General features: G+C 46.9%; 1 protein-coding gene across 1 annotated transcript; it reads right to left on the bottom strand.

Annotated features, from left to right (window-relative positions):
* Positions 1 to 1,277: 1,277 nt before the first annotated feature.
* PRPS1 (phosphoribosyl pyrophosphate synthetase 1) lies at positions 1,278 to 26,598 on the bottom strand. The gene is made up of 7 exons (XM_073600652.1): positions 26,367 to 26,598; positions 20,284 to 20,467; positions 20,080 to 20,178; positions 18,949 to 19,073; positions 16,660 to 16,833; positions 13,732 to 13,891; positions 1,278 to 8,443 (listed from the first exon to the last, which is right to left on the bottom strand). Exons 1-7 carry the CDS (start codon positions 26,486 to 26,488, stop codon positions 8,351 to 8,353), a joined length of 957 nt encoding a protein of 318 aa, XP_073456753.1. The 5' UTR covers positions 26,489 to 26,598; the 3' UTR covers positions 1,278 to 8,350.
* Positions 26,599 to 27,717: the final 1,119 nt, after the last annotated feature.

The raw sequence follows: 27,717 nt of genomic DNA, 5'->3' as shown, positions 1-27,717 counted from the left end.
GGGGGGGTCTGCTGGCGGTAATAACTTTTGTTCACAATTAGTCTTAGTGTTTAATGCTGGCAGCTTCTCACTTTGTTATTTATAGAATTCCTTCACTAGTAGCTCAGCAATTCTCGTGCATTTTCTTGGTATTTCGTCTATTTAGTTTTTCTTGGTGATATAGTTTTTCACTTCACTTTTTCACACATTCCACTTCCTTCTGTTTGGGCAGCGGCGTTTTTGCATTCAAGTCTCTGGGTGGGTGGGGGGGCCTTTCATCCAAGTCCCTAGGGGGATGCGTCTTTGCATTCAAGCCCCTGGGAGGGGCACATTTTTGCATGCAAGTCTCTGGGGGGGGGGGCGTCTTTGCATTCAAGCCCCTGGGAGGGGCACATCTTTGCATACTAGTCTCTAGGGGGGACACGTTTTTGCATCCAAGTCTCTAGGGGGGCACGTCTTTGCATTCAAGTCCCTGGGGAGGGTGTCTTTGCATTCAAGTCTCTAGGTGTGTGTGGGGGGGGGGCCTTTGCATTTAAGTCACTAGGGGGATGCGTCTTTGCATTCAAGCCCCTGGGAGGGGCACATTTTTGCATGCAAGTCTCTAGGGGGGACGCGTTTTTGCATTCAAATCTCTGGGGGGGCACATCTTTGTATTCAAATCCCTGAGATGGGGGGGAGGGCGCACCTTTGCATTCAAGTCCCTGGGGAGGGTGTCTTTGCATTCAAGTCTCTAGGTGGGGGCCTTTGCACTCAAGTCCCTAGGGGGATACGTCTTTGCATTCAAGTCCCTGGAAGGGGCACATCTTGAAGTCTCTAGTGGGGGGACGCATTTTTGCTTTACAAGCCTCTGGGGGGGGGGGCACGTCTTTGCATTCAAGTCCCTGGGGAGGGTGTCATTGCATTCAAGTCTCTAGGTGGGGGGGGGGCGGCCCTTTGCATTCAAGTCCATGGGGGGAGGGGCATCTTTGCATGTAAGCCCCTAGGGGGACGCGTCTTTGCATTCAAGTCCCTGGGGAGAGCGTCTTGGCATTCTAAGGCGGCATTTTTGCAATCACGTCCCCGGGGGGGGGGGGGGCATCTTTGCATCCAAGGCCCCGGGGGGGGAGGGGGGCTGGGTGCTTTTGATTGAAGTCAATGGGATGCAGTGCGCCACACTTTTTTTTTTTCCCTATCAGCGCAACGCCGATACCCCTATGATAGCTGCACCCCCACTACATAGGGCACAATTTTGTAGTCCCATCGCAATCTCTAAAAACACGCAACGCCCCATTATGGAATGAAAACAACAACAACAGAGACCAAGTATAGTATGTTTTATTGAGTAAAATAAAAGGAGAGACAGGAATAAAACCACAGTAAAATATTGCTTTTTTATGGAGTAATGTAATTACTTTTTTCTAGACATTCTCATTAAATATCACTCTCATTTTGGGACAATATTAGCTAATGCCCTGCAAGCCATCACAACATTTATAGTCAACAATCTATACATATGTACGTAGATAGAGATCACAGTTATATCACCGGACGGACGCACGTCCCGCAGACGGAGGACTTCAGAGTGAAGCAAGCAGTCAGAAAATGAAGACTTGTATCACTGGCTAACAGAAAGGAGATAGAAGCAGATGTGGACCTAGATCACAGACATCCAAACTTCCTAACCTATCACTTCACACTAGAAAAGTGCATGTCTGCACAAAAAAAAAAAAAAAAATTGAATATAAAATTGGTATATCTTTGCAAAACATACACATCCCCCATTATTAATCTTAGAAAGATGCCCCAAGTACAGAAAAAAAATAATTCCAAGCTGTTCTTTTATCTCTATTCTGTATATTGTATACTCCGGTTGGGTCCTTTCGACCGCCATCGCAAGTTTTTCTACCTTTCTATTGGAAAATAAAAAAAATTGTTTTGGGAAATGTACGGGGCAATACTGGAGTACCATCCTACAAACGTATAATGTGATGAGCGGTTGCCGATGGTTCATTTCATGGCTGACATACCAGCCATCTGTATACTAGCTTAGATGGGATGTACTATTGTAATTCTTGGTAACGCTTGTCGTTTGTAACGTTTCGTCACGTCTGCCCAACGTTTTGTCACGTCAGCCCAACGTTTTGTCACATCAGCCCAATGCTCATTTCCTTAAAGCGGAGGTCCAGCTGAAAAGGTTTTTTTTTTTTTTGCAGCTACAGTGTTTGACTTTTAATAAGCACACTTACCTGTCCAGGGTGCCCGCGATGTCGGCCGCCCAAGGCCGATCGGATCAGGTCCCGGCGCCACCATTCGAAGGGAAACAGGCAATGGAGCCTTGCGGCTTTTCACTGCCCGTTTCCTACTGCGCAGGTCGTGCTGCACTTTGTGAATGGCCGGCTGTGTTCTGGGACACACACACACACAGTTCCCAGAACACAGCGCGCCCCATTCCCCAGAAGACAACGCGAGGAGGAGGAGAATGAAGATCACCGTGGAGTAGGAAGTGGCAGATTAGGACGATCTGCCTAGCAACAGCCATTTCTGGTAAGTAAAAAACAGTTTTTTAATATTTTTAGGAGCATTTTTATGTAATTTTTTTTTTTTTTTTTTAGGGTGGACCTCTGCTTTAAAGTTGTTGGAAACTCCAAAAAAAAAAAAAAAAAAAAAAAAAACACAACTGCAAGACAAAGGCATAATGAGCTAATATGCTTTGCATACTAGCTCATTATGAAATACCTTAGATCGAATCTGTTGTAACGGACCCCGCATACCGCCGACAGGTCTCTCAAAGTTATTTCCGGGTTCGCGGGATCTGGCGCCTTGATTGGCCGGAGCCGCGATGACGTCACTCCCGGTCACGGCTCCTGAAGAAACGGGCCGTTTCTTCAGTGCGCATGTGCCGAGGATGTCGGCCCATGCGGATTTAGTGAAGATCTCCTAAACCTAAGGTACCGACGACACATCTCTCGAAGTTATTTCCAGGTTCGTGGGCTCCCGCGCTGTAAATGGACGGAGCCGCGATGACGTCACTCCCAGCCACGGCTCCTGAAAAAAAACGGCACTAGCGGGCCGTTTCTTCAGTGCGCATGTGCCGAGGATGTCGGCCCATGCGGATTTAGTGAATATCTCCTGCAGAAACGGCACTAGCGGGCAGTGGTGTCATCCTATGTAGACGTTAGCAGCTCACTGGGTTTCTGGCAGATCAATACATTTTTCTGCACTTGTAATTTTAAAGAGAGGCAATGTGGAAAATGTATGTATTGTAGGGATATACCGGGTTTTTTTTTTTTTTCTTCCTTGCTTACACTTGTTGGATTTTTGCTGAAATGTTTTGGGACAACTTCAAAATTCAAATGCATCCAAGAAGCCATCACACTGGAGCAGCATTCTAATGATTAAACAGTATGTGGCTCTTTCAAAAGACACAGGAGGTGATTACACAGTTAGTGGATACAGATCACAGAGTTTCATAACATACTTGATTTCTAGTTAAAGGATAAGTGCGTTTTAAAACAAAGGGTCATATCTTTCTTTTGTCCCCCGCCAGATTCATACTTGAATCCCATCAACACCTGCGGTCCTGATGTTTGTTTACATCCCGGTGGTCCCTGATACTTGCTTGCATCCCAGTGGTCCCAATGGTTGTTTGCATCTCAGCAAGACCCCTGCTGCTTGTTTGCATCCCAGCCCTCAAATTCTCCACTCGCATTTTAGGAATGGGAGCCGTTCTCCCAGCGATCGCCCCATGGGGAAATAAAAAAAAAAAAAAAAAAAAAAAAAAAAAAGGAGCATGGAGGAAGAGGAGAGCCAGCCAGATCTTCACAGAGCGGGGATTGCCCGCTGTAACAGCTTACATTTTGAATTGCTGTCCGCTCGCGGTCACACGCAGCCCCGCCTCCTGACCCGTCGCCCAATGATAGACAGAACGCCAGTCCAATGCCAGGCTGTTCTGTCTGTCACAGGCGCTGTGTGACCGCGAGCGGGTGGCAATTAAAATGTTAGCTGTTACAGCGGGCAATCCCCGCTCTGTGATGATCTGGCCGCCCTCTCTCTTCCTCTGCATTGGTGGCCACTGGTCACGCTGCGATGATGGGCACAGGCGAGGCTGCGTTGGTGGGCACTGGTTACACTGCAATGATAGGCACAGGTGAGGCTGCGTTGGTGGGCACTGGTCACGCTGCAATGATGGGCACAGGCGAGGCTGCGTTGGTGGGCACTGGTTACGCTGCAACGATGGGCACAGGTGAGGCTCCGTTGGTGGGCACTGGTCACGCTGTGATGGGCACAGGTGAGGCTGCGTTGGTGGGCACTGGTCACGCTGCAACGATGGGCACAGGTGAGGCTCCGTTGGTGGGCACTGGTCACGCTGTGATGGGCACAGGTGAGGCTGCACTGATAAAGTTGTTAATATTTATTTTTGGAACTTAATTCTGCATAAAACATTTAAGTGTCATTTCATAAGGGGTGGGATAAGGGACAGGGCAACTAGTGGCAAGTAACCCTTGAGGCCCAACTAGAAGCTCAGTCCTTGAAATTTTGAGCCCTGCGGTAGCCCCTTGCATCCCAGCTGCTTGTTTACCTCCCAGCAGCCCCCTGCTGCTTGTTTGCATCCCATCGTTCCTACATATTAGTGCCCCATTGACTTCTACGGAGCTGTGTTCCCAGTTGGAGAAAAGCAGAGACCGCCCCATAGTCTATATGAGTACAAAAAAAAAAAAAAAAAAGCACCACACACTGACAGCTCAATTTGTGTATAATATGAAGCGTGGCCTCAGCTCCTCCCAAGGCCACACCCCCGGACATGTTTCACTCCACCCTAGGGGCTCAGGCTAGGTTTCCACTATTGCAACCTGAAAGTCGCGCAATTTTGATGAGCCTTGAAGCAATGCCCTGTGTATTCTTGAGGTCCATGGACCTCAAGTCCCATCAAAGTCAGACCAAAGTAGTGCAGGGACTACTTTGAAGTCGTACAGATATGAACGGTACTCGCTGGAAATCATGGGGTAGGACTTGTCATGCGTTTTTGCAGTCCCAAGTCGCACTAGTGGAAACGTAGCCTTAGTCATTGAGCTGGGCCATAGTGTCCCATAGACTTCTGTGGAGTGGTGTCCCCAGCTGGAGATAATCAGAGACTGCCCCATAGTCTACACTGGCGTGGCCACGGCAGAGACTACTTGTGCCATTGGATGTAAACAAACAGTAGAACTGTGGCCATTGGATAAAGGCAAATATGCATCTGTGTAGTGGGGGGGGGGGGGGGTTAGTTAGGTCAAAAACAGTAAGTGCACTTTGTTTTAAAAAGCTCCTATCCTGTATAAGAAAAATAAGATCTGGGGGAACAAACCGTTCCATCACATAACACCTTGATGATTTCGACATCGCTCATTGGATTGGAGATCTGCTTGTCCATTCCTTCCTAGCCGGTCCTGCTTTCTACAACCCTTTCATCCCTACGGGTCTTGGAGTCTGAGCTCCTACTACTGCAGAATGATGGACAAGCAGCTCTAATCTTAGTGAGCAATGACCGTAAGATAAGCGAGGGAAGGAGGTCACTTCTACTATAACACTGTAATACATGGAGACGCCCCTCATATCCTGTCCTGGTGACAGAGGGGGGTGGGGGGGGGGGGTCAACGAAACAGGGAGGTGGTGGAAAATCTCTCAGATGGAGACACCACAACTTAAAACATTTCTAGTACTGTAGGAAAAAAAAGGTTAGAACCTCCATTTATTGCTTTCCTGGTGACCTCCAATCCATATTTTTCTGAAGGCAAAATTTCCCCAGTGGGGACACATAGTGGTAAAACCTTGCCGAAAATTTCCAACCCATCCTACAATGCTGGGGGGGGGGGGGGGGGGGAATAACAAAATTGGCCAAGTAGGTCTTTTAGGTTTGTCCTGTTTCGCTCTCACAACCCGACCGCCCTCCATCTCTTCATTAACCAGCTTGGCGGTGTGAGGACCTATGTAAACAATTCTCCGTTTATTTGCAGTCAGGTCGGCCCTGGCACCGCGCCACTGCCTGAAGGGAATGGCACAGATCGGGACGTGTGGGCAGGCTCTACTATGGCCAATACAGAAGTTTTTTTTTTGTTGTTTTAAAAACAAAGTTCATGTGAATATTCAGAAGGTACGGATTCCGACCAAGGCTATCCCATTCTCTGTACATGGTCAGTCTCAATTATTCATAGTAGTTTATACAAGATATTCTCTACGGAGCAAATTATTCTACCTCCAATAAAATGTATAAAACTAAGGATATCTTAGAAGACACTGGGCCATGCTCATCCACGGTACAGCAGCAGTCCTTGCCGATAGCCCTCCGTGCCAGCAAGGTATACTTATACAGTGAGGGAGCGCACAGCTTACGTAAGGTGTACTTCCTGCAGCAGGAAGGGAGCACAGATGTGCACCTTAGGAAAAGCGGTTACCTCCCCACTGCAGGAGTACATCCCAGGTAAGTTCTGTGTTCCCTTCCCTGCTGCAGGAGAGCACCCAAGTAAGCTTTGTTCCCTCACTGTCTATCCCGCTGCAGGAGAGCACCCCAGGTAAACTCTGTCTTCCCTCGCCACCTCCCCACTGCAGGAGAGCATGCAGTGAGGGAGCACACAGTTTACTTAGGGTGCACTTCTGCAGCAGGGAGGGAGCATAGATGTGCACACCTTAGGCAAAGCTGTTATCTCCATACTGCAGGAGTACACCACAGGCAAGCTCTGCTTTCCTTCTCCGCTGCAGGAGTACACCCCAGGCAAGCTCTGCTTTCCTTCTCCGTTGCAGGAGTACACCGCAGGCAAGCTCCGTGTTCCCTCCCCGCTGCAGGATTACACCCCAGGCAAGCTCTGCTTGCCTTCTCCGCTGCAGGAGTACACCACAGGCAAGCTCTGCTTTCCTTCTCCGTTGCAGGAGTACACCGCAGGCAAGCTCCGTGTTCCCTCCCCGCTGCAGGATTACACCCCAGGCAAGCTCTGCATTCCCTACTGCTGCAGGAATACACCCCAGGCAAGCCATGCTTTCCTTCCCCGCTGCAGGATTACACTCCAGGCAAGCTCCGCATTCACTACTGCTGCAGGAGTACGCCGCAGGCAAGCTATGCTTTCCTTCCCCGCTGCAGGAGTACACCCCAGGCAAGCTCTGCGTTCTCCTACCACTGCAGGAGTGCACCCCAGGCAAGATTTGCTTTCTCTCCCCACTGTAGGACTACACCCGAGGCAAGCTCTGCGTTCCCTACCGCTGCAGGACTACACCCCAGGCAAGCTATGCTTTCCTTTCCCGCTGCAGGACTACACCCCAGGCAAGCTCTGCGTTCTGCTACCGCTGCAGGAGTACGCCGCAGGCAAGCTATGCTTTCCTTTCCCGCTGCAGGACTACACCCCAGGCAAGCTCTGCGTTCTGCTACCGCTGCAGGAGTACGCCGCAGGCAAGCTATGCTTTCCTTCCCTGCTGCAGGAGTGCAGCCAAAGTATGTTCTGCATTCCCTCACCGCCTCCACGCTGTAGGAGTTTGCCCAGAGTAAAACGATGTTCCCTCACTGCAGGTGTGCACCCTAGGTAAGCTTTGTGTTCCCTCCTCAAGGAGAGCACCTCAAGTTAGCTCCATGCTCCCTTGCCACCTCCCTACTGCAGAAATGCGCTCTAGGTAAGCTGCGTTTCCTCACTGCTTCCCCACTACAGAAATGCACCCCACGTAAGCTCTGTATTCCCTCACCTCCTTCCCCCCTGAGCAAGTAAGCTCTGAGCACCCCAAGTAAGCTCTGAGCACCATCACTGTCTCCCTGCTGCAGGCGAGCATCCCAAGTAAGCTCTGAGCAGCCTCACCTACTCCCTGCTGCAGAAGTGCAGCCCAAGCTCTATAAGGCCTAGTGAATGGCTGCTCATGTCCAAAGAGGGGGGAGGGGAAGGGGAACATAACATCACAGGTACAGGGAAGCCCCGCTAAGAGCGAGGGAAAGGGTGCTAATGGAGCATCTGGAAGCAATGCGACTCTACCTAGAATGGGCAATGTGCCAGTGTCTCCAAGCACAAAAATGGGATCCTTCTGTATATCAAACTATAAAATATATATATATGAAAATCTAAAACAAACAAAAAAAAAAAAAAAACTCACAACAACAAAACACTTCAAAAAGTCATCCTGACACCTGGTCATTTATCTTGAACTTTCCATACCAGAGAATTAAAACACTTTTACAAAAATAAAATTATGGATGGCCTCAACGCGTTCCCTGAATAGCCCGAGGGCATGGAGCCCATCAGCGAAAATAAATACCGTCCCCATTGCCCCGTCTGAAAGGAATGGGGGAACCGATAAAAGAATGAGGGTCGTTCGCACCTCTCTTAGAAGTAAACAGTGGAACATGGTATTCGAGAAACAATCTTTCCGGAAAGGCGAAGTGCTATAAAGGAACGTGGCTGAAGAGATAAGATACAGATTCTCCATTGTGTGTCCGTCTGATGGCTTCGGCCAGGATCATAGAGATATCGATTACCTGAGAGGGGGGAGAAAAAAAAAAATTATTATACAAAAATTTCATCTTAGGTCTCTTAAAATTGATCTGAACTCAAACAAGATAAGATTTACTATCTTCCACAAAATATCTAGAAGCGATTAGGTTCAAAAGTCAAAAAGTCTTTTTCGGTGGACACCACGATCCGCACAAGGGACCACTGACCAGACCAAACCCCCTCTGCCTGCATTTGACCACCACAACCTAGATCCAGAAATGATGCACCCTGAAGTATTTACATTTGGTCTTGATTCCTCCTGAGATAAATAAAGTGTACGTTCAAGCGCATTGGTCTGCCATTTTCAATTGGGGATCCTCCAAAGGTCTCCAGGGGTTCCTTGAACTGTGGCTCATTGACCTCCCATTTGATGGTGCCTTCATCGCTCCAGTGCTAAAGCTACTTGGCAAAGCCAGATGCATATACCCAACGATCTTTTTAGCTATCTGTAATGGTGGCATTCTGACAACCACTGTTAGGGTTCCATTCTTCTGTCCACAAATGTAAGGGGCATTTTGCTCACTGAACACCAATGAATTTGTTTTAGTAAGGGTTCCTGGATATCTTAAAGATTTTAGGGGTTCCCCTGGGGTACAAAGGTTGAGAGATGCTTGACTTAGGCACTTTTTTATATAGCCTTATATCTGTAGATCTACAGCAGGAGATCTAAGACACTACTGCCCCTGATGGCTTGTGTCCTGATATTTGAGCTCACTACTGTGCATGGTTTTCCTCGCTGGAGAGGAAGCTGTGTCAGAGGGCCTGCAATGCAAAGATCTCCCTGCTTCTTATTCACTATGGATTGGTGCCTAGGCAATCCTGTTCTGTAGCCTCATCATAGCCTCTGATGGATCGTCTCTGGAGATTTAATGTCACTACTGTGCTGTGCATGGTTCTCCTTGCTGGAGAGGAAGTTGTACCTGAGGGCCCACAGTGCAAGGATCTCCCTGCTTCTTCATTCACTCTGGATCAGTGCTAAGGCAATCCTGTTTTTGTAGCCTTATAGCTGTATATCTGCAGTATGAAATATAAGGGCACCGGCTGCCTCCACCGCTAGTCTCCTGATATTTGATCTCACTACTGTGCTGCACATGGTACTCCTTGCTGGAGAGGAAGCTGTACCTGAGGGCCTACAGTGCAAGGAACCAGAATGAAGCTCCTCTTTAAAATTGGAACTGAACTCAAAGTAACAAAATTTGCTGTGTGAAAGGAATCCTTACAAAATGTTAAATCATGTAGAAACAGTTCCCCGTCAAAATCTACCTTTAATTCTTTCTGGAATATAGCTATGCACTTCCTGTACCTAGGCACTCCTGGGCATTGCGCCCACTAGCTGTATGTCTGCAGTATAAGATCTAAGGCACTGTTGCCGCTGAATGCTAATTCCCAGAGATTTAATGGCACCACTGTGCTGCGCATTGTTTTCCTTGCTGAAGAAGAAACTGTACATGAGTGCCTGCAATGCAAGGATCTCCCTGCTTTTCCTACATTACCTCTGTGGCTTGGTACCAAGGCAATCCTGTTCTGTAGCCTCATAGCTGTATATCTGCAGTGTGAGATCTAAGGCACTGTCGCCACTGACTGCAAATTCCCTGAGATTTGATGTCACTACTGTGCTGCGCATGGTTCTCCTTGCTGGAGAGGAAGCTGCACCTGAGGGGCCTGCAGTGCAAGGATCCTCCAGCTTCTCCTTCATTCACTCTATGGATTTGGTGCCTAGGCAATCCTGTCCTGTAACTTCATACCTGAATATTTGCACAGTGATATCTAAGGCACCACTGCCTCGGACCGCTAGTCTCTCGAGATTTGAGGTCACTACTGTGCACATGGTTCTTGCTGGAGAGGAAGCTGCACCCGAGGGCCTGCAGTGCAAGGATCTCACTGCTTCTCCTTCATTACCTCTGGATCGGTGCTTAGGCAATCCTGTTCTGTAGCTTCATAGCTGTATCTCTGCAGTGCGAAATCATCTAAGGCAGGGGTCTCCAAACTGTGGCCCGAGGGCCAGATGTGGCCCTTTGCTAGCATTTACCTCGCCCCTGAGGCACTATTCCTCCAACTGAAACCAATAGGGCACCATTTCTTCTAATGATGGGATACTATTCCTCCTACTAATAGGGACACTACTACTACTCCTCCTCCTATTGCCCACCAACCCTGAGGCCATATTTATTCTCAACAATTCTGGGTCTGGGACATTTTCTGCCCTCACTAGCCACGATCTGGCCCTCCTAAAGTGTGAAGGACAATAAGCTGGCCCTTTGTTTTAAAAGTTTGGAGACCCCTGATCTAAGGCATTGCTGCCTCTGACTGCTACTCCCCTGAGATTTGATGTCCCTATTGTGCTGCGCATGGCTCTCCTTGCTGGAGGGGAAGCCATACCTGAGGGCCTGCAGTGCAAGGATCTCCCTGCTTCATTAATTTTGTAGATTTCTGCTACCGTCACCTCTCCTGCTGCTGCTGAATTATTATCCAACCAGTGATCAGACCACCAGCTCTGACACAAAGAAGCAAAGCCCTGCCCCTATGAAGACTTTATATCTTTATGGCTTTAATTTAATTTAATACCTGAAAGAAGGGACATTGAATGCCAGAATTTTTCATCTCTAAACAACTTCCAGCTCAGTGACCAAAGAGGCGAGGTGGTCTATGAACATTGCTCGAGCAGGCCTTGCTCCAGCTTCAGGGTGGGTAAGCCAGCCAACTGTCCTAGGATACACAGGGACTAGCCACCATCACCAAATCACAGATCAGTCCCAAATCATTAAATTTTCTCTCAGCTGTCCCAAGGCAACCCTCCTGCACGGAGCCTGAGAAAACCCTCAATAAAGGATGTACGAGGCGCTCCAAAGCCAAAAATAAGCTACGATCGATGGAGCAAACATGGGTATTTTTAAAAGCCAAATGCTTAGGATCACTAATGTGGCTTCCCAACCGTCGCCGCCCACCTATACTGTGCCCCACTCGATCACATTCCCTAACAATATGGGATAGGTCACGCAACCGTAGTCCCCTGTCGTCCCCCCCCCCATACACCACTTGCTCCCATCTTTTGTAATCCGGAATTTCCACCTGGTTTGACCCCGCAGGTGTTTCAGTGGTGGCTCAATAAAGGGTTACTGAGAATTGGAGACTTTCTGAATGGGAATCAATTGCACACGATACAATACTTCAAAAGATGAGTTTCACATGCCCCCTAGTGAAATATTTCGGTATAATCCAATTGCATCGTTTGCCAGATCTAAAACTTCACCAACTAGTGGGCCCCCTTACAACATTTGAATTAACTTGTCAGGCTAGGGGCTTTCAGAGGGGGTCGGATTTCTGCGATATATACCACCCCTCACCGAGCCAGATTCAAAATGGACTTATATGGTCCAATGGGAAAAAGATTTGAATATAACTTTTGACCTCACAGTATGGCAAGATCTTGCTCATCAGTTATCCAAAATTTCCATCAATACTACTCCGATTGAGGCTAATTACAAAAACGCTCCTACGTCGGTACTTGGTGCCCACTAGAGTAGCTAAGATGCATCCTTCTGCTTCTCCAAACTGTTTCCGACGTTGCGGTCAGTTGGGGACCATGCACCATATTTGGTGGCAATGCCCCCTCATAATCAGAGTTGAATTTTCAATTTAATCAATTCAGTGACGGGGGTAAACACTCGTAGATCTCCTGAAGCTGCCCTCTTTCACAAAATTACCTGATGAAATCCCCGAACAATCAGTAAAAATTAATTAAATATATATTACTGGCGGCGAGAATTACAATTGCAAGACATTGGAAACAAATCAATAATCCCTCTTGACCAGGTTAAGAATAAACTTAATTGGATTATGATCAATGATAAACTCACTCACATTCTCTGCAAATAAAGTCAAGAAATGTAATAAGATATGGGACCCACGGATCGATTATATCTCAACTCCATAGCGTACCCCAGGACAACCCTCTCCTTCCCTCTCTTTCGTTTCTTACTTTCCTCTCTTCTCCGTTTGGTTCTTTTCTTTCATTTTTTGGAAACTTTAGCACAATACAGCTGATCTCGGATGAGATCGCTTATGACCGCGAGACTTGGGACTGTCCCAGGGACCTTATCTGGGACCTCCCAAGATTCTGGGTCTACACCGTTCCCTCACATAAAGATGACCTGGCTTATGGTTGAGGGGCTACCCTGTTTCCCCTAAAATAAGACCTAGCGTGATTGTCGGTGATGGCTGCAATATAAGCCCTACCCCCCAAATAAGCCCTACCCTGTTTCCCTGAAAATAAGACCTACAAGGACTTTAACTAGGGCTTATTTGGGGGGGTAGGGCTTATATTGAAGCCATCACCGACAATCATGCTAGGTCTTATTTTAGGGGAAACAGGGTAGGACTGGATCCCACTGATTTTTGATGTTTGTCACACTTTTTTGTGTCTTGTTACCGTAATGGGTGGAGAATGGATGATGGGAATTTACTTTTAACTGGTGCTGTATTGGAGAATATTGCTTTGACAATTTGATATTAATCTGCTTATATGACTATTTTGTACTTTGTTATGTTTTTCAATAAAAACACTGAAATATAAAAGCCAAATGCTATCCTAGCTACTAAATTTAAACCCCCTCCCCCGTCCACGTAGCAGTAACAGCTGTTGCCTGAACAAATGAGAGAATGGCTATCTGGGCAGCGAAAATACTTGCAGCAATCAAAAAATTTTTAAAAAATGGCGGCATATCAACAAATGAACCGACCAAAAGGGGTTACGTATATTGAATCTTTCATTAGGCCCCTTTCACACGGAAGGCATTTTAGTGCTAAAAATAGCGCTTGTAAAGTGCCTGAAAAAAAATGCCTCTCCTGGGGGCAATGCGCTTCCAGGACGTTAAAAAAAAAAAAAAAAAAAAGTCCTGCAAGCAGCATCTTTGGGGGCGGTGCGGGAGCGCTGTATACACCGCTCCCAAAACGCCCCCGCCTATTGAAATGAATGGGCAGCGCCGCCAAAACGATTCTGCAGCGTCGCAACACGGGCGCTTTTAACCCTTTATGCGGCCACTAGAGGGGGTTAAAAGTGCCCCGGAAAAAACGGCGCTTTACCGCTAACGCGGCCAAGTGTGAAAGAGGGTCTTATAGGTATGCGTTAGATACAAAGTGACCCTGTACCAGCATTTATCAGCACATTCCCCCACTAGGCAGCCCCCTCTCTATACAACGCTACCCCCCCCCACCCCCTGTCCTGTGCCCTCGTCCTGCCCATTCAGAGAACCTACCCATTTTGTGTACATACCTGAATTTTGGAGCAATGTTTGATCTTCTCCTCCTGAGGGATCGTATTCGTCACCACCACCGCTTCAAAACAGGCGTTGTTAATCCGGGAAATGGCGGGGCCAGAAAATATACCGTGAGTCAAGATGGCGTAAACCTTTGTGGCTCCGGCGGAGAGCAGCCTGCAGAGAGAGAGGAAAAAGGGGATTAAAAAAAAAAAAAAAAAAAAAGTCTTCTAAAAGCTGAACGCCAAAATAATAAAATGAATAAATGTAGCTCTAATATTAATAACAGTATTACTAATAACACAAAAAATACTAATTATTAATACTAACACATATAATAGTTTATAGTATTTGTGTTAGTAGCAATAATAGTATCTGTGTCGTTAATAATAAATAGTATCCGTGTTATTAAATAGTATTAATAATACAAATACTATGTATGCAATAGTATTAGTAACTAACAGCACAAATACTATGTATTGGGGGGGGGGGGGGGGAGATGTAGAGCTGGCAAGGAAGTGAGCACACAGTACTGAGTAAAAGTCATTTATTGAAAAAGTATATTGATAAAATCGCATACAATATATCCTTGTTTCATGATATAGCAAACAATAATGGTTGATCCACGTGCTTGGAGACCGTTCATGTCAGTAGAGTAATCCGACGCGTTTCGCTAAGTGAAATCTCCGCTTCTTCAGGGAATTTTGATGTATCTAATTACCATTGTATTGAGAAAACTATATCAAGCTATGTTAATTTTAATCTTGCAAGCTTGAATTTATTTTAGGACATTTCATTTTTTTTCCCCCCAAGCTATGTTAATTTGAATAATATATTTACAAATACATAACTGTGTAGTTCATATTGCAAATTACAAAAATTGCTCACCAATTAACTCAGCACTTTTGTAATTTGCAATATGAATTACAGTTATTATATTTTTGTGAATATATTATTCAAATTGACATTGGAAGAAAAAAAAAAAAAAAAAAAAAAAAAAAGATATTATAAAATAAATTCTAGCTTGCAAGATTAAAATTAACATAGCTTGATATAGTTTTCTCAATACAATGGTAATTAGATATATCAAAATTCCTTGAAGAAGCAGAGACTTCACTTAGCGAAACGCGTCGGATTACTCTACTGACATGAACGGTCTCCAAGCACGTGGATCAACCATAACAAGGATATATTGTATGCGATTTTATCAATATACTTTTATTCAATACTGTGTGCTCACTTCAGTGCCAGCTCTACATCCTGAAAAGTCCTAGAGTGAGTGTGTGTGTGTGTGTGTGTGTGTGTGTGTTTCCCCCCCCCCCTTCATACTTAATTTTAGTTATCAGGATGTGGATGTAGTAGCTATCCCCAGAACTGGTAACCTCTTTTCTATTGTCTTATTAATAATTGTATTTGCGTTTGTAGTAATAATTAATAGTATTTGTGTTCTTAGTATTGATAGTATTTGTGTTATTACTATTAACAACATTAATAAGTAATAGTATTTGTTTTATTAATAATAATAGTATTTGTAAACACAAGTACTATTAAAAATAATAATAATAATAATAAAATAAAATGTTAATTTGAATAATACATTTACAAATACAAAAACTGTAGTTCAGATTGCAAATTACAGTATTTGTGTTATTACTATTAATAACAATAATGAGTAATAGTATTTGTTTTATTAAGAATAATAGTATTTGTAAAAACAAATACTATTAATTATTAACCACTTTAAGACCAGCCTCGTTTTGGATTTTAGGTGTTTACAAGTTTAAAACAGGTTTTTTTGCTAGAAAAATTACTTAGAACCCCCAAACATTATATATTGTTTTTTTTTCTAACACCCTAGAGAATAAAATAGCGGTGATTGCAATACTTTTTTTTGCACCGTATTTGCGCAGCGGTCTTCTAAGCGCACTTTTTTTGGAAAAAAATTCACTTTTTTGATTAAAAAAATAAGACAACAGTAAAGTTAGCCCAATTTTTTTTTATATTGTGAAATATAATGTTACGCCAAGTAAATTGATACCCAACATGTCACGCTTCAAAATTGCGCCCGCTCGTGGAATGGCGTCAAACTTTTACCCTTAAAAATCTCCATAGGCGACGTTTAAAAAAATTCTACAGATTGCATGTTTTGCGTTACAGAGGAGGTCTAGGGCTAGAATTATTGCTCTCACTCTACCGGTCGCGGCGATACCTCACATGTGTGGTTTGACCACCGTTTTCATATGCGGGCGCTACTCACGTATGCGTTCGCTTCTGCGCACGAGCTCGTCGGGACAGGGCGCTTTAAAAAATTTTTTTTTTTTTTTTATTATTTATTTTACTTTATTTTATTTATTTTTTCACTGTTTTGAAAAAAAAAAAAAATTTGGATCACTTTTATTCCTATTACAAGGAATGTAAACATCCCTTGTAATAGAAAAAAGCATGACAGGTTCTCTTAAATATGAGATCTGGGGTCAAAAAGTCCTCAGATCTCATATTTAGACTAAAATGCAAACGGGGGGTGGGATGGGGTGAGCCGCGCTGACAACAGGTGCGCCAAACTGTTTACATTTGTGATCGCCAGTGATTGGACACAGCTAATCACATGGTAAGGAGCCAAGGTCAATGGCTCTATACCCTGATCGCTGATGTGCTGTGTCCAAAGGGACATGGCTCGCCACGATCTCTGTGCCCCACCCGAGCAGTGCGACTAGGAGGACATCACATGACGTCCACGCAAAATGACAAAAGGCCTACAGCAGATTGATGGCCGGGCGGGGACTGGTTAAGGACCTGGGCTATGAAATTAGAGACAAGGGCTGCGGATCATTTGCCCACTTCTGTGGTCAGCGTTGGGGGTTTTAAATCTCCCGTAAGAAAAATGTTTTACTTTGACCCTTCCAGCTTTTCTAACCAAGTATTAAAAAGAACCCCGGACACCGTACTTCTCTGCAGCGTGACAGATGGTCCCGCAGGTGTCGGCCATGTCATCCACAAGAATGGCCACCTTATCCTTCACGTCCCCCACCAGGACCATCCGGTCCACTTCATTCGCTTTCTTCCTCTCTTTGTGGATTAAAGCAAAATCTACGTTCAGGCGATCGGCGATGGAGGTGACTCTGGAATCAAATAGAAAAAGACACGGTAAGAAAAAAAATAAATAAGTAAATACTAGAATTGGCTAAACAGAAAAAGAATTTGGAGGGGAACCGCAAAGCTCCTTCGTCTCTGGGGTGGGATTTGCTTACAAAATGCCCCCCACCCTATTAGATTGTAAGCTCCTATGAGCAAGGCCCGCTTAACCCACTTGGTGAACTGTTGCGCAAACTGTTTAAGCTATATAAACCCTGTATAAACAATGTTTATAATAACAATAATACTTTTTATTTCTGTACAGGAATTATACAGGATTATTATTAATAAATTCCTATATAAATATCAAATTCCTGAATAAAATAATAATAATAATAATAATAATAATAGCTGTATATTATAATACAGGCATTAATAATTTCATTATTCCTGTATTATAAGATTGTTATAATACAGGAATAATAATAAATGTAATCATTAATAGTAATTCTTGTATTATACTATACAGGAACAACAATAATAATAATGCTGTGGTCCCTACGACACCGTACCCATCACAGAAAAAGGAGAAAGAAAGAAAGAAAGAAAGAAAGAAAGAAAGAAAGAAAGAAAGAAAGAAAGAAAGAAAGAAAGAAAGAAAGAAAGAAAGAAAGAAAGAAAGAAAGAAAGAAAGAAAGAAAGAAAGAAAGAAAGAAAGAAAGAAAGAAAGAAAGAAAGAAAGAAAGAAAGAAAGAAAGAAAGAAAGAAAGAAAAAGAAGAAAAGAAAGAAAAAGAAGAAAAGAAAGAAAGAAAAAGAAGAAAAGAAAGAAAGAAAAAGAAGAAAAGAAAGAAAGAAAAAGAAGAAAAGAAAGAAAGAAAAAGAAGAAAAAGTAAAAGAAAAAGAAGAAAAGAAAGAAAAAGAAGAAAAGAAAGAAAGAAAAAGAAGAAAAAGTAAAAGAAAAAGAAGAAAAAGTAAAAGAAAAAGAAGAAAAAGTAAAAGAAAAAGAAGAAAAAGTAAAAGAAAAAGAAGAAAAAGTAAAAGAAAAAGTAAAAGAAAAAGAAGAAAAAGTAAAAGAAAAAGAAGAAAAGAAAGAAAGAAAGAAAGAAAGAAAGAAAGAAAGAAAGAAAGAAAGAAAGAAAGAAAGAAAGAAAGAAAGAAAGAAAGAGAAAGAAAAAGAAAGAAAGAAAGAAAGAAGAGAAAGAAAAAGAAAGAAAGAAAGAAAGAAGAGAAAGAAAAAGAAAGAAAGAAAAAGAAAAGAAAGAAAAAGAGAAAGAAAGAGGGTTAAAACCTCCCCCCTCCCCAATAAGGGGACAGGGATACGGCATTGTAACCCCAAAACAGGAAGGGACTCCCGTGCTATGCTGCAGGATGACAATGCATGAGCTGAGCTAGGAGATGGGGAATGAAGTGTTGTCACCCTATAACAGGAAGTGCTTTCTTTAGGACCTTTGTGGCGGGATCACCAGGCAGTAAATAAAATCTCTAAATTCATAAAATACTGAAAAATAACTTTTTATATACATTTTAGTGACTAGGCTTATATACAATTTAAAGATGAAATAAAATTAAAAAAAAAAATATTGTCCATATTGTGCTTTGTGTATTCCCTCCAGATCTGTGCAGTCATCCAGTGCGAGACTTCCTGTAATAAAGACCGCCCACTGCTGCCCCCTCTCCTTGTACTGGGTGACAGGTCTCGTCTCCGCCCTCCTCCTGTAGTTTTCTGCAGGCGGCCTGTAGTGGGTGGAGCCTGCTGGGTCCCTCCCACAGCTCTGCTCTCTGTACAGGGTGACTGGTCTCGTCTCCGCCCCCCACCTGTAGTTTTCTAGAGGCGGCCTGTAGTGGGTGGAGCCTCCCACAGCTCTGCTCTCCGCCCCCTCCTGTAGTGGGCGGAGCCCGCTGAGTACCTACCACAGCTCTGCACCAGCTATGTACAGCACAGTGAAGTCACTACTTACTGTTCCAAAAGCTTGTAAAGATACTTGGTGCATGCAAAGTGATTTATATACATGTGGCAAAAAAAAAAAAAAAAAAAGAAGGACGCTTTTATTCTCCATGTTGCAGGTAACAACGCAGAAGCACAACTGTCACTTTATAAACAGGAAGTGCATGGTTTGTAGTATTGGGAGCGCAATGGGCACTTTAAGAGACAGGATCTCACCTTTTGGCACCTCCGGCATCAGGGGACACTATAGTGCAAGTTTTCCATTCGGCGATGTTCTCCCGAATCCACTTCAATACGGCGGGTTCAGCGTATAAATTATCCACAGGAATATCAAAGAAGCCCTGCAAGACCACACATGGAGCAACAAATCAGACAGTGAAGACCACACATGGAGCAACAAATCAGACAGTGAAGACCACACATGGAGCAACAAATCAGACAGTGAAGACCATAGTGCCCTCCGCTTGCTTTATACATAGCCGAAAGACGGCTGCAGCGCGGAACTAATATGCCGGGAGGGCATCCCTGGACGTCCTACCGTGCTCGAGCGGCCTGCGCGCCCCCTGCAGGACGTGCGCGGCGCGCTCTGGTCAGCGAGCCTATGAGACCCGGCTGATCGGAGTAAGTGGCCGATCTCGACCCCTTACCACGTGATCACCTGTCAGCCAATGACAGCTGATCATGTGACGTAAACAGAGCCGGTAATCGGCTATTTTTTCTCCTCACGCTGGTAGCCTGAGAAAGAAAAAAAAAAAAAAAGCTGATCACCGGCGGCTGAGAGAGGGACATCAGTCCCGATTGTGGATGTGCCACCAGCGCCACCTACCAGTGCCCATCAGCACCACCTACCAGTGCCCATCAGTGCCCCTCCCATCAGTGCCACCTACCAGTGCCCATCAGTACCACCTACCAGTGCCCATCAGTGCCACCTACAAGTGCCCCTCCCAGTGCCACCTACAAGTGCAGCCTCATGAGCGAATATCAATGAAGGAAAGGCAAAATTTTATAACAAACTATGAAACTTTTTTTTTTTTTTTTAATTTGTTTTATTTGTTTTGTTTGTTTAGCAAAAAATAAAAAAACCCAGTGTTGATTAAATACCACCAAAAGAAAGCTCCATTTGTGGGGGGGAAAAAAAAAATGATAAAAATGTCATATGAGTACAGTGTTACATGACCGCGCAATTGTCATTCAAAGTGTGACAGCGCTGAAAGCTGAAAATTGGTCTGGGCAGGAGGGGGGGGGGGGGGGGGGGGGGTGTTTAAGTGACCGGTAAGCAAGTGGTTAAATATCATAATAAGAAATAACAACAAATAAAAAAAAAATAAAATAATAAAGAGCACCTACCTGGATCTGAGAAGCGTGAAGATCCATGGTAATGATGTGATCGGCGCCGGCCACAGACAACATGTTGGCGACAAGTTTGGCGGAGATTGGCGCCCGAGACTAAATTAAAAAAAAAAAAAAAAAAAAAAAGAGAAGACGATGTTAGGAGAAACGATGGAAGACGACCGATGAAGGAGAAGAACGTTGGTACAGATGTCGGCTCACCTTATCCTTCTTGTCCTGGCGGGCGTACGGGAAGCAGGGGATGACCGCGGTGACGCGACACGCGGAGGCGATTTTGCACGCGTTGATCATGATCAGAAGTTCCATCAGGTTGTCGTTGATCTCTCCGCAGCCGCTCTGCACGATGTAGACGTCTTCTCCGCGCACGCTCTCCCCGATCTCCACGCTGCAAAAGCCAGAAGAGAACGTCAATAAGAATAATCGGCCGAGACGGTTTTAAAATGCGATTAAAATGCTGACGTTAGGCCCGAGGATTGGTTGAACCTCCCCTCCCCCCCAAACGTTATCTTATTTTCTAAATAAAGTGACAATACTTCCAATCTTCTTCACTCAGAAGATACCACGTCTGTTTACCGAGTGCAGAGCTTCAGTGATGATGGTGATCCCGGCGCACACATTGAATAGATAAGTCCGTTTTTTTGTTTTTTTCTGTGAAACCTCAAAAATGAAGTCACACCGAGTATATAGACACCAAACAAATCAAACTGAGCTCCCCTGGAAGGACGATGAACTTTGGCACCTAAAAATGTCCTAGTAGCGATGCTTTAAAAGCCCCCCCGACAGGTCATCAGTTCAGACTGAATAATGGCCCTGGAAATCCAGCTACCACTCCGGCATGCGCGGCGATATGCAACACGTGTAGAGAAAACTATGTATTCATATCCACTAGCCGACCCGCCACAATCACATAAAATGTACGTCATGTGCCTTCTCCTGGGGGTTAGGCTGCATTCACACAACGAGCGCTTCGGGCGCGACTTTTTTTTTTTTTTTTTTATTAGCCAATAGAGAAAACTTTTCTGCTGCATCTCTGGAGCTGAAAGTCGGGGTAGGGAGCCAAAGGCGAGGGTAGGGAGCCGAGGGCAGGATTAGGAGCCGAGGGCTGAAGGTCGGGAGCCAAGGGTAGGATTAGGAGCTGGAGTTGGGAGCCAAGGTTTGGGGTTGGGAGATGAGGGTCAGGGCTGAGGGTCGGGAGCCGAGTGTAAGGATTAGGAGCTGGGATCGGGGAGCCGAGGGCTGAGGGTCGGGAGCCAAGTGTAGGATTAGGAGCTGAGGTCGGGAGCCAATGTTTGGGGTTGGGAGATGAGGGTCGGGAGCCAGGGGGTCGGGGAACTGAAGGCTGAGGGTTGGGAGCCGAGGGTAGGATTAGGAGCTGGGGTCAGAGAGCCAAGGGCTGAAGGTCGGGAGCTGAGGGTCGGGTTGGGAGCTGGAGTTGGGAGCCAAGGTTTGGGGTTGGGAGATGAGGGTCAGGGCTGAGGGTTGGGAGCCGAGTGTAAGGATTAGGAGCCGAGTGTAAGGATTAGGATTAGGATGGGGTTGGGGAGCCGAGGGCTGAGTTTCAGGAGCTGAGTGTAGGAATAGGAGCTGGGGTCAGGAATAGGAGCTGGGGTCGGGAGCCAAGTGTAGGATTAGGAGCTGAGGTCAGGAGCCAAGTGTAGGATTAGGAGCTGGGGTCAGGAGCCAGGGGGTGGGAGCCGAGTGTAAGGATTAGGAGTCGAGTGTAGGATTAGGAGCTGGGGTCGGGAGTCAGGGGGTGGGAGCCGAGTGTAAGGATTAGGAGCCGAGTGTAGGATTAGGAGCCGGGGTCGGGAGTCAGGGGGTGGGAGCCGAGTGTAAGGATTAGGAGCCGAGTGTAGGATTAGGAGCCGGGGTCGGGAGTCAGGGGGTGGGAGCCGAGTGTAAGGATTAGGAGCCGAGTGTAGGATTAGGAGCCGAGTGTAGGATTAGGAGCTGGGGTCGGGAGCCAGGGGGTGGGAGCCGAGTGTAAGGATTAGGAGCCGAGTGTAGGATTAGGAGCTGGGGTCGGGAGTCAGGGGGTGGGAGCCGAGTGTAAGGATTAGGAGCCGAGTGTAGGATTAGGAGCCGGGGTCGGGAGTCAGGGGGTGGGAGCCGAGTGTAAGGATTAGGAGCCGAGTGTAGGATTAGGAGCCGGGGTCGGGAGTCAGGGGGTGGGAGCCGAGTGTAAGGATTAGGAGCCGAGTGTAGGATTAGGAGCTGGGGTCGGGAGCCAAGGTTTGGGGTTGGGAAATGAGGGTCGGGAGCGAGGGGGTGGGAGCCGAGTATAAGGATTAGGAGCCGAGTGTAGGATTAGGAGCTGGGGTTGGGAGCCAAGGTTTGGGGTTGGGAAATGAGGGTCGGGAGCGAGGGGGTGGGAGCCGAGTGTAGGATTAGGAGCTGGGGTCGGGGAACTGAAGGCTGAGGGTTGGGAGCCGAGGGTAGGATTAGGAGCTGGGGTCAGAGAGCCGAGGGCTGAAGGTCGGGAGCTGAGGGTCGGGTTGGGAGCCAAGGTTTGGGGTTGGGAGATGAGGGTCAGGGCTGAGGGTTGGGAGCCGAGTGTAAGGATTAGGAGCTGGGGTCGGGGAGCCGAGAGCTGAGTTTTAGGAGCCGAGTGTAGGAATAGGAGCTGGGGTCGGGAGCCGAGGTTCAGGGTCGGGGAGCCAAGGGCTGAGTTTTAGGAGCCAAGTGTAGGATTAGGAGCTGGGGTCGGGAGCCAGGGGGTGGGAGCCGAGTGTAAGGATTAGGAGCCAAGTGTAGGATTAGGAGCTGGGGTCGGGAGCCAGGGGGTGGGAGCCGAGTGTAGGATTAGGAGCCGAGTGTAGGATTAGGAGCTGGGGTCGGGAGCCAAGGTTTGGGGTTGGGAGATGAGGGTCAGGAGCCAGGGGGTGGGAGCCGAGTGTAGGATTAGGAGCTGGGGGTCGGGGAACTGAAGGCTGAGGGTTGGGAGCCGAGGGTAGGATAGGCGAGTGTAGGATTAAGAGCAGCAATTTTTCAAATACGTTTTTTTTTGGGGAAAAAAAAAAAAACAAACAGTTTTGTGCTTAAAAAAAATCAAAACAGTAAAGTTAGCCCAATGTTTTTGCATAATGTGAAAGATGAAGTTACGCTGAGTAAATAGATACCCAACATGTCACACTTTAACATTCTGCGCACTCATGGAATGGCGCCAAACTTCGCTACTTAAAAATCTCCATAGGCGACGCTTTGAAAATGTTTACAGGTTACCAGTTTAGAGTTACAGAGGAGGTCTAGGGCTAGAATTATTGCTCTCGCTCTAACGCACGCGGCGATACCTCACGTGTGTGGTTTGAACGACGTTTACATATGTGGGCGGGGCTTACGCGTGTGTTCGCTTCTGAGCGCGAGCTACAGGGGCGTTTTAAAAATAAAAAAATTTAATTTTACTTTAAACTTTTTTTGATCGCTTTTATTCCTATTACAAGGAATGTAAACATCCCTTGTAATAGGAATCTATCGTGACAGGTCCTCTTTATGGAGAGATGTGGGGTCAATAAGACCCCCACACCTCTCCTCCAGGCTGTAAAGCATAAGATCGGAAAAAAAAAAAAATTCTCCGATCTCATGCTGACAGCTGCGATCGCGGCTTTGTTTACAATGCGGAGTCCGGGCGTGACGTCAACATCACACCCGGGCCTCCGATGGTCATAGAGATGACCAGAAATCTCTATTGTCCTCATCCGGCCGATTCCTTCTCCGGGCTCCCGATGGCACGGGAGAGCCCCCAGGAGAAGCACCGGATGGTGGCGGGAGGGGACGTCCCCTCCCGTCGCCTATAAGAATGATCAATCGGCGGAAGTGCCGCTATGATCGTTCTTATCGTGCAAAGAATCGCCGGCTGAAAAGAATGTTATCTTTATGATGCCTGTAGCTACACCCATCATTCAGATACCCCCCCCACAGTGAGGACGTCATATGACTAGGACCCGGTAGCCAAGTGGTTAAACAAATCTATTTTTTTAACATTTTTTTTTTTCACCGCGCCGGTCCTGAGGAGCTGTGGGCAGGAGTTTTTAGGCGAGGCCTATCCTAAAAAACTCCTGCCCGCAACCCCTCAGGACCGGCGCGGTGTCCAAACAAAAAAAAAAATTAAACTCGATTCAATTTTTTTTTTTAAGAAAAAAAAAAAAAAAAAAAACGCATTTTTTTTTTTTTTTTTTGGAAAGTCGCCCAGCCCTAGTCAGGAGCCAAGGTTTGGGGTTGGGAGATGAGGAGGCTGATGGCCGGGAGATGAGTGTAGGATTAGAAGCCGGGGGTCGGGATTAAGAGCCGGGAGATGAGGGCCAAAGGTTGGGGTCAGGGGCTGAGGGTCGGGGCAGAGTGTAAGGATTAGGGGTCGGGAGATGAGGGTCGGGGGGTTGGGAGATGAGTGTAGGATTAGAAGCCGGGGGTCAGGATATGAGGGCCAAAGGTTGTGGTCAGGGCCGAGTGTAAGGATTAAGGGTCGGGAGAGGGGGGGGGGTAGTGGCGGGGTCGGGAGATGAGGGCCAGGAGATGAGGGTAGGGGGGGTTGGGAGATGAGGGAAGGGGGGGGGGGGTTGGGAGATGAGGGTCGGGGGGTCGGGGTTTGGGAGATGAGGGCCGGGAGCTGAGTGTAGGATTAGAAGCTGGGGGTCGGGATTAAGAGCCGGGAGATGAGGGTAGGGGGGTTGGGAGATGAGGGTCGGGGGGTCGGGGTTTGGGAGATGAGGGCCGGGAGCTGAGTGTAGGATTAGAAGCCGGGGGTCGGGATTAAGAGCCGGGAGATGAGGGCCAAAGGTTGGGGTCAGGGGCTGAGGGTCGGGGCAGAGTGTAAGGATTAGGGGTCGGGAGATGAGGGCCGGGGGGGGGGGGTTTACTTGTGATCAGCTCTGATTGGACATCACACGGGTAAAGAGGCGGGATGACCCCATTTGACGTTGTGTCGGAACACGAGAGCCCCCCTGCCCCCCCCAGTTATTTTACTATACGGAGGGCAGGAGGTGGTAAAAGAGCCCCCCGTCATCAGAACTGTCATCTCATCTCCTCCCCCCCCCCCAGATGAGGACATTCTACTCCCCTTCACTCCTCCCCTGCAGCTGTATGTAGAAGGGTAAAGGAAGGGGCAGAGGAGCTGGGCCAGCACAGTCACAAATTAGCTCCTCCCCCCAGCATCTACATAAAAGGTTATCTATGGGTTAAGGAAGGGGCAGAGGAGCTGGGCCAGCACAGGCATTTCATGTAAGCTGCCAGGGAAGGAGCTATGTAGGGAGGTGGGTTTGAGGAGCTGGGCCAGCACAGTCCCTAACTGGCACTGCCCTGACAGCTACATAAAAGGTTATAAAAGGAAGACATAGGGCTGAGGAGCTGGACCAGCACAGGCAGTAATCAGAGACTCCCCCAGCAGCTACATAAAAGGCTGTGTGGGGAGGTGTGTAGAGGAGGAGCTGGGCCGGCACGGTTATTAGCTTCTCCCTCAGCAGCTACACGAAAGGTGATGTAAAGGTTAAGGAAGAGGCAGAGGAGCTGGCCCAGCACAGACAGCTTTTTTTTTTTTTTTTTAGCATTCTATGTAGCTGTCAGGGGAGGATCTATGTAGGGAGGAGCTGGGCCAGCACAGTCTAACTGCCAATCCCCTGGATATAGGGAGAAGTCGGTCCGAGGAGCTGGACCAGCACAGACAGTAGAGGCTCCTCCCAGCATCTACATAAAAGGTTGTGTAGGGGTTAAGGGATGGAGGAGCTGGGCCAGCACAGACAGCAGTTGGACACGGCCCTGGCAGGTACATGAATGGTTACGGTGACAACACAAGAAGACAACTGTGTGTGTGTGTGTGTGGGGGGGGGGTGTATCAGAGCGCTGATGGCGAACCATGGCACCCCAGGTATTTTGGAACTACATTTCCCATGATCCTCCTGCACACCGCAGTGTAGTGGGCCATCATGGGAAATGTAGTTCCAAAACAACGTTCACCGTCAATTCTATCGGAGGATTCAGGCTCCTCCCCCCTGCAGAGGGCGCTGTATTGTCAGGTGATGACCCCTCTCTGCGCCCACGTGGTCGGCTCGCTCCGTGCGCAGGCCGCGCGGTGCACTCTGGGAGTTGTAGTCACGTGTCCGCTACCTCTAGGCCGCTCGCGCCTCTCCGACACTACAACTCCCGGCATCCCCCGCGGCTCAGCGCTCAACTTCTTTGCCATCATCCCCCCCTCCTCCGCACCAGCTCCTTCCATATCCCGGTGTTCTCACGTGACCCGCCCGGGCCGCCGTGTACCGTCCTTCTCCCCCCACCCACCCCCGACCCCCTCTCACCAAGTTTCCTGGTTGCTGAACTTCTTGGTGACCACCCGGCCCAGCTCCAGCCCCAGGCGGTCGGAGATCTTCTGGGACAGATCCTGGTGGGAGCTCCCGCTGAAGATCTTAATGTTCGGCATCGCTGCGCGTGTGTCACTGGAGAGGGGCTCAGCAATGGCTGGGCTAACGGAGGACTCAACTCCTGACCACGCCCCCCCGTCTCCTCCTCCTCCAATGGCAGGCGGGATCGGGACACGCCTCTCTGGCGCTGACATGCGTGGTTAGCGGAGCCCCGGCAAAAAAGGGTGTGCTGGCGAGGACTGACCGGCAGGTGGCGCTAGAGAAATGAGGCTGGTGGCGTTGGATGAGACCAGGCAGGGTGTGCTGGCGCAGGGCAGAGCGACAGGGGGCGCCGTGGCTCAGGTCCTAAAGTTGGATTATTATATTCATATATAAAATAATGATTATATATCTGTAATAAATATATTAACATCGCACAATGAGGATGTTATATCAACGAGACACAAGGAGCGATAATATAATATATACATGTATAAAATATCATATAGTGATAAAAACATCTATATTCTATTTATTATATATATATATACAGGGGGTCCCCTAGTTACAAACACCCGACTTACAAACGACTCCTACTTACAAACGGAAGGAGACAACAGGAAGTGAGAGGAAATCTACCCCTAGGAAGGGAAATTCACTCCTGTAAGAGCTATTATGGGATAAAGGTACCTCCACTGATGCTTTATCACCAAGGCTTGTTTCCACAACAACCCAAAATTTTCAAAATCCAATAGTCATTGGGACAGAAAGTGAGGTGAAATCTTCTGAACAGGGGCACAGACAGCAAAACAAATGTTACAGGGGTGATAACCCTTCCCTATACTATCCAAAAAGCTTAAAAATAGTTTTTTTGGCTGGAGCTACACTTAAAAAATGTCCCTGTTCCGACTTACAAACAGATTCAACTTAAGAACAAACCTAAAGTCCCTATCTTGTTTGTAACCCGAGGACCCCCTGTATGTTAATATAATTATGAGTATTCAATTATCCAATGAGTATCTAATTATAGAATCTTTTTTTATTTTATATATATATATTTAAAAATTATATTATTACTGCCCTGCGGTCCAGTCTCTGAAGGGAGGGGATGTTGGCATCTTGGCAACCTTTGATGTTTCCTCATCAGTGATGTGAGCGCGGTGTCACTTCCTCGCTGCACAATGGAAGTCGCCAGTAACAGAGCAACACCCCCCCCCCATATCTGTACATTGGGGGGGCAACAACACCGAGTGTCTCCCCACCGTCCTGTGTCCTATATAGAGAACCTGGTGACTGACTGGAGTCACAA

The sequence above is a fragment of the Aquarana catesbeiana genome, linkage group LG09, assembly GCF_042186555.1.
Source record: "Aquarana catesbeiana isolate 2022-GZ linkage group LG09, ASM4218655v1, whole genome shotgun sequence".
Classification (NCBI taxonomy): Eukaryota; Metazoa; Chordata; class Amphibia; order Anura; family Ranidae; genus Aquarana; species Aquarana catesbeiana.
The sequence above is the reverse complement of the archived record's forward strand: the minus strand, read 5'-3'. Positions and strand labels throughout refer to the sequence as shown.

Coding starts and splice junctions, on each gene's coding strand:
- PRPS1 (XM_073600652.1), bottom strand. CDS start 26,488: ATGCCGAACATTAAGATCTTCAGCGGGAGCTCCCACCAGGATCTGTCC. Junction 20,468..26,366: donor TTCAGCAACCAGGAAACTTG/GTGAGAGGGGGT, acceptor TGGCTTTTGCAG/CGTGGAGATCGGGGAGAGCG. Junction 13,892..16,659: donor ATCTGTCACGCTGCAGAGAA/GTACGGTGTCCG, acceptor CTCTCTCTGCAG/GCTGCTCTCCGCCGGAGCCA.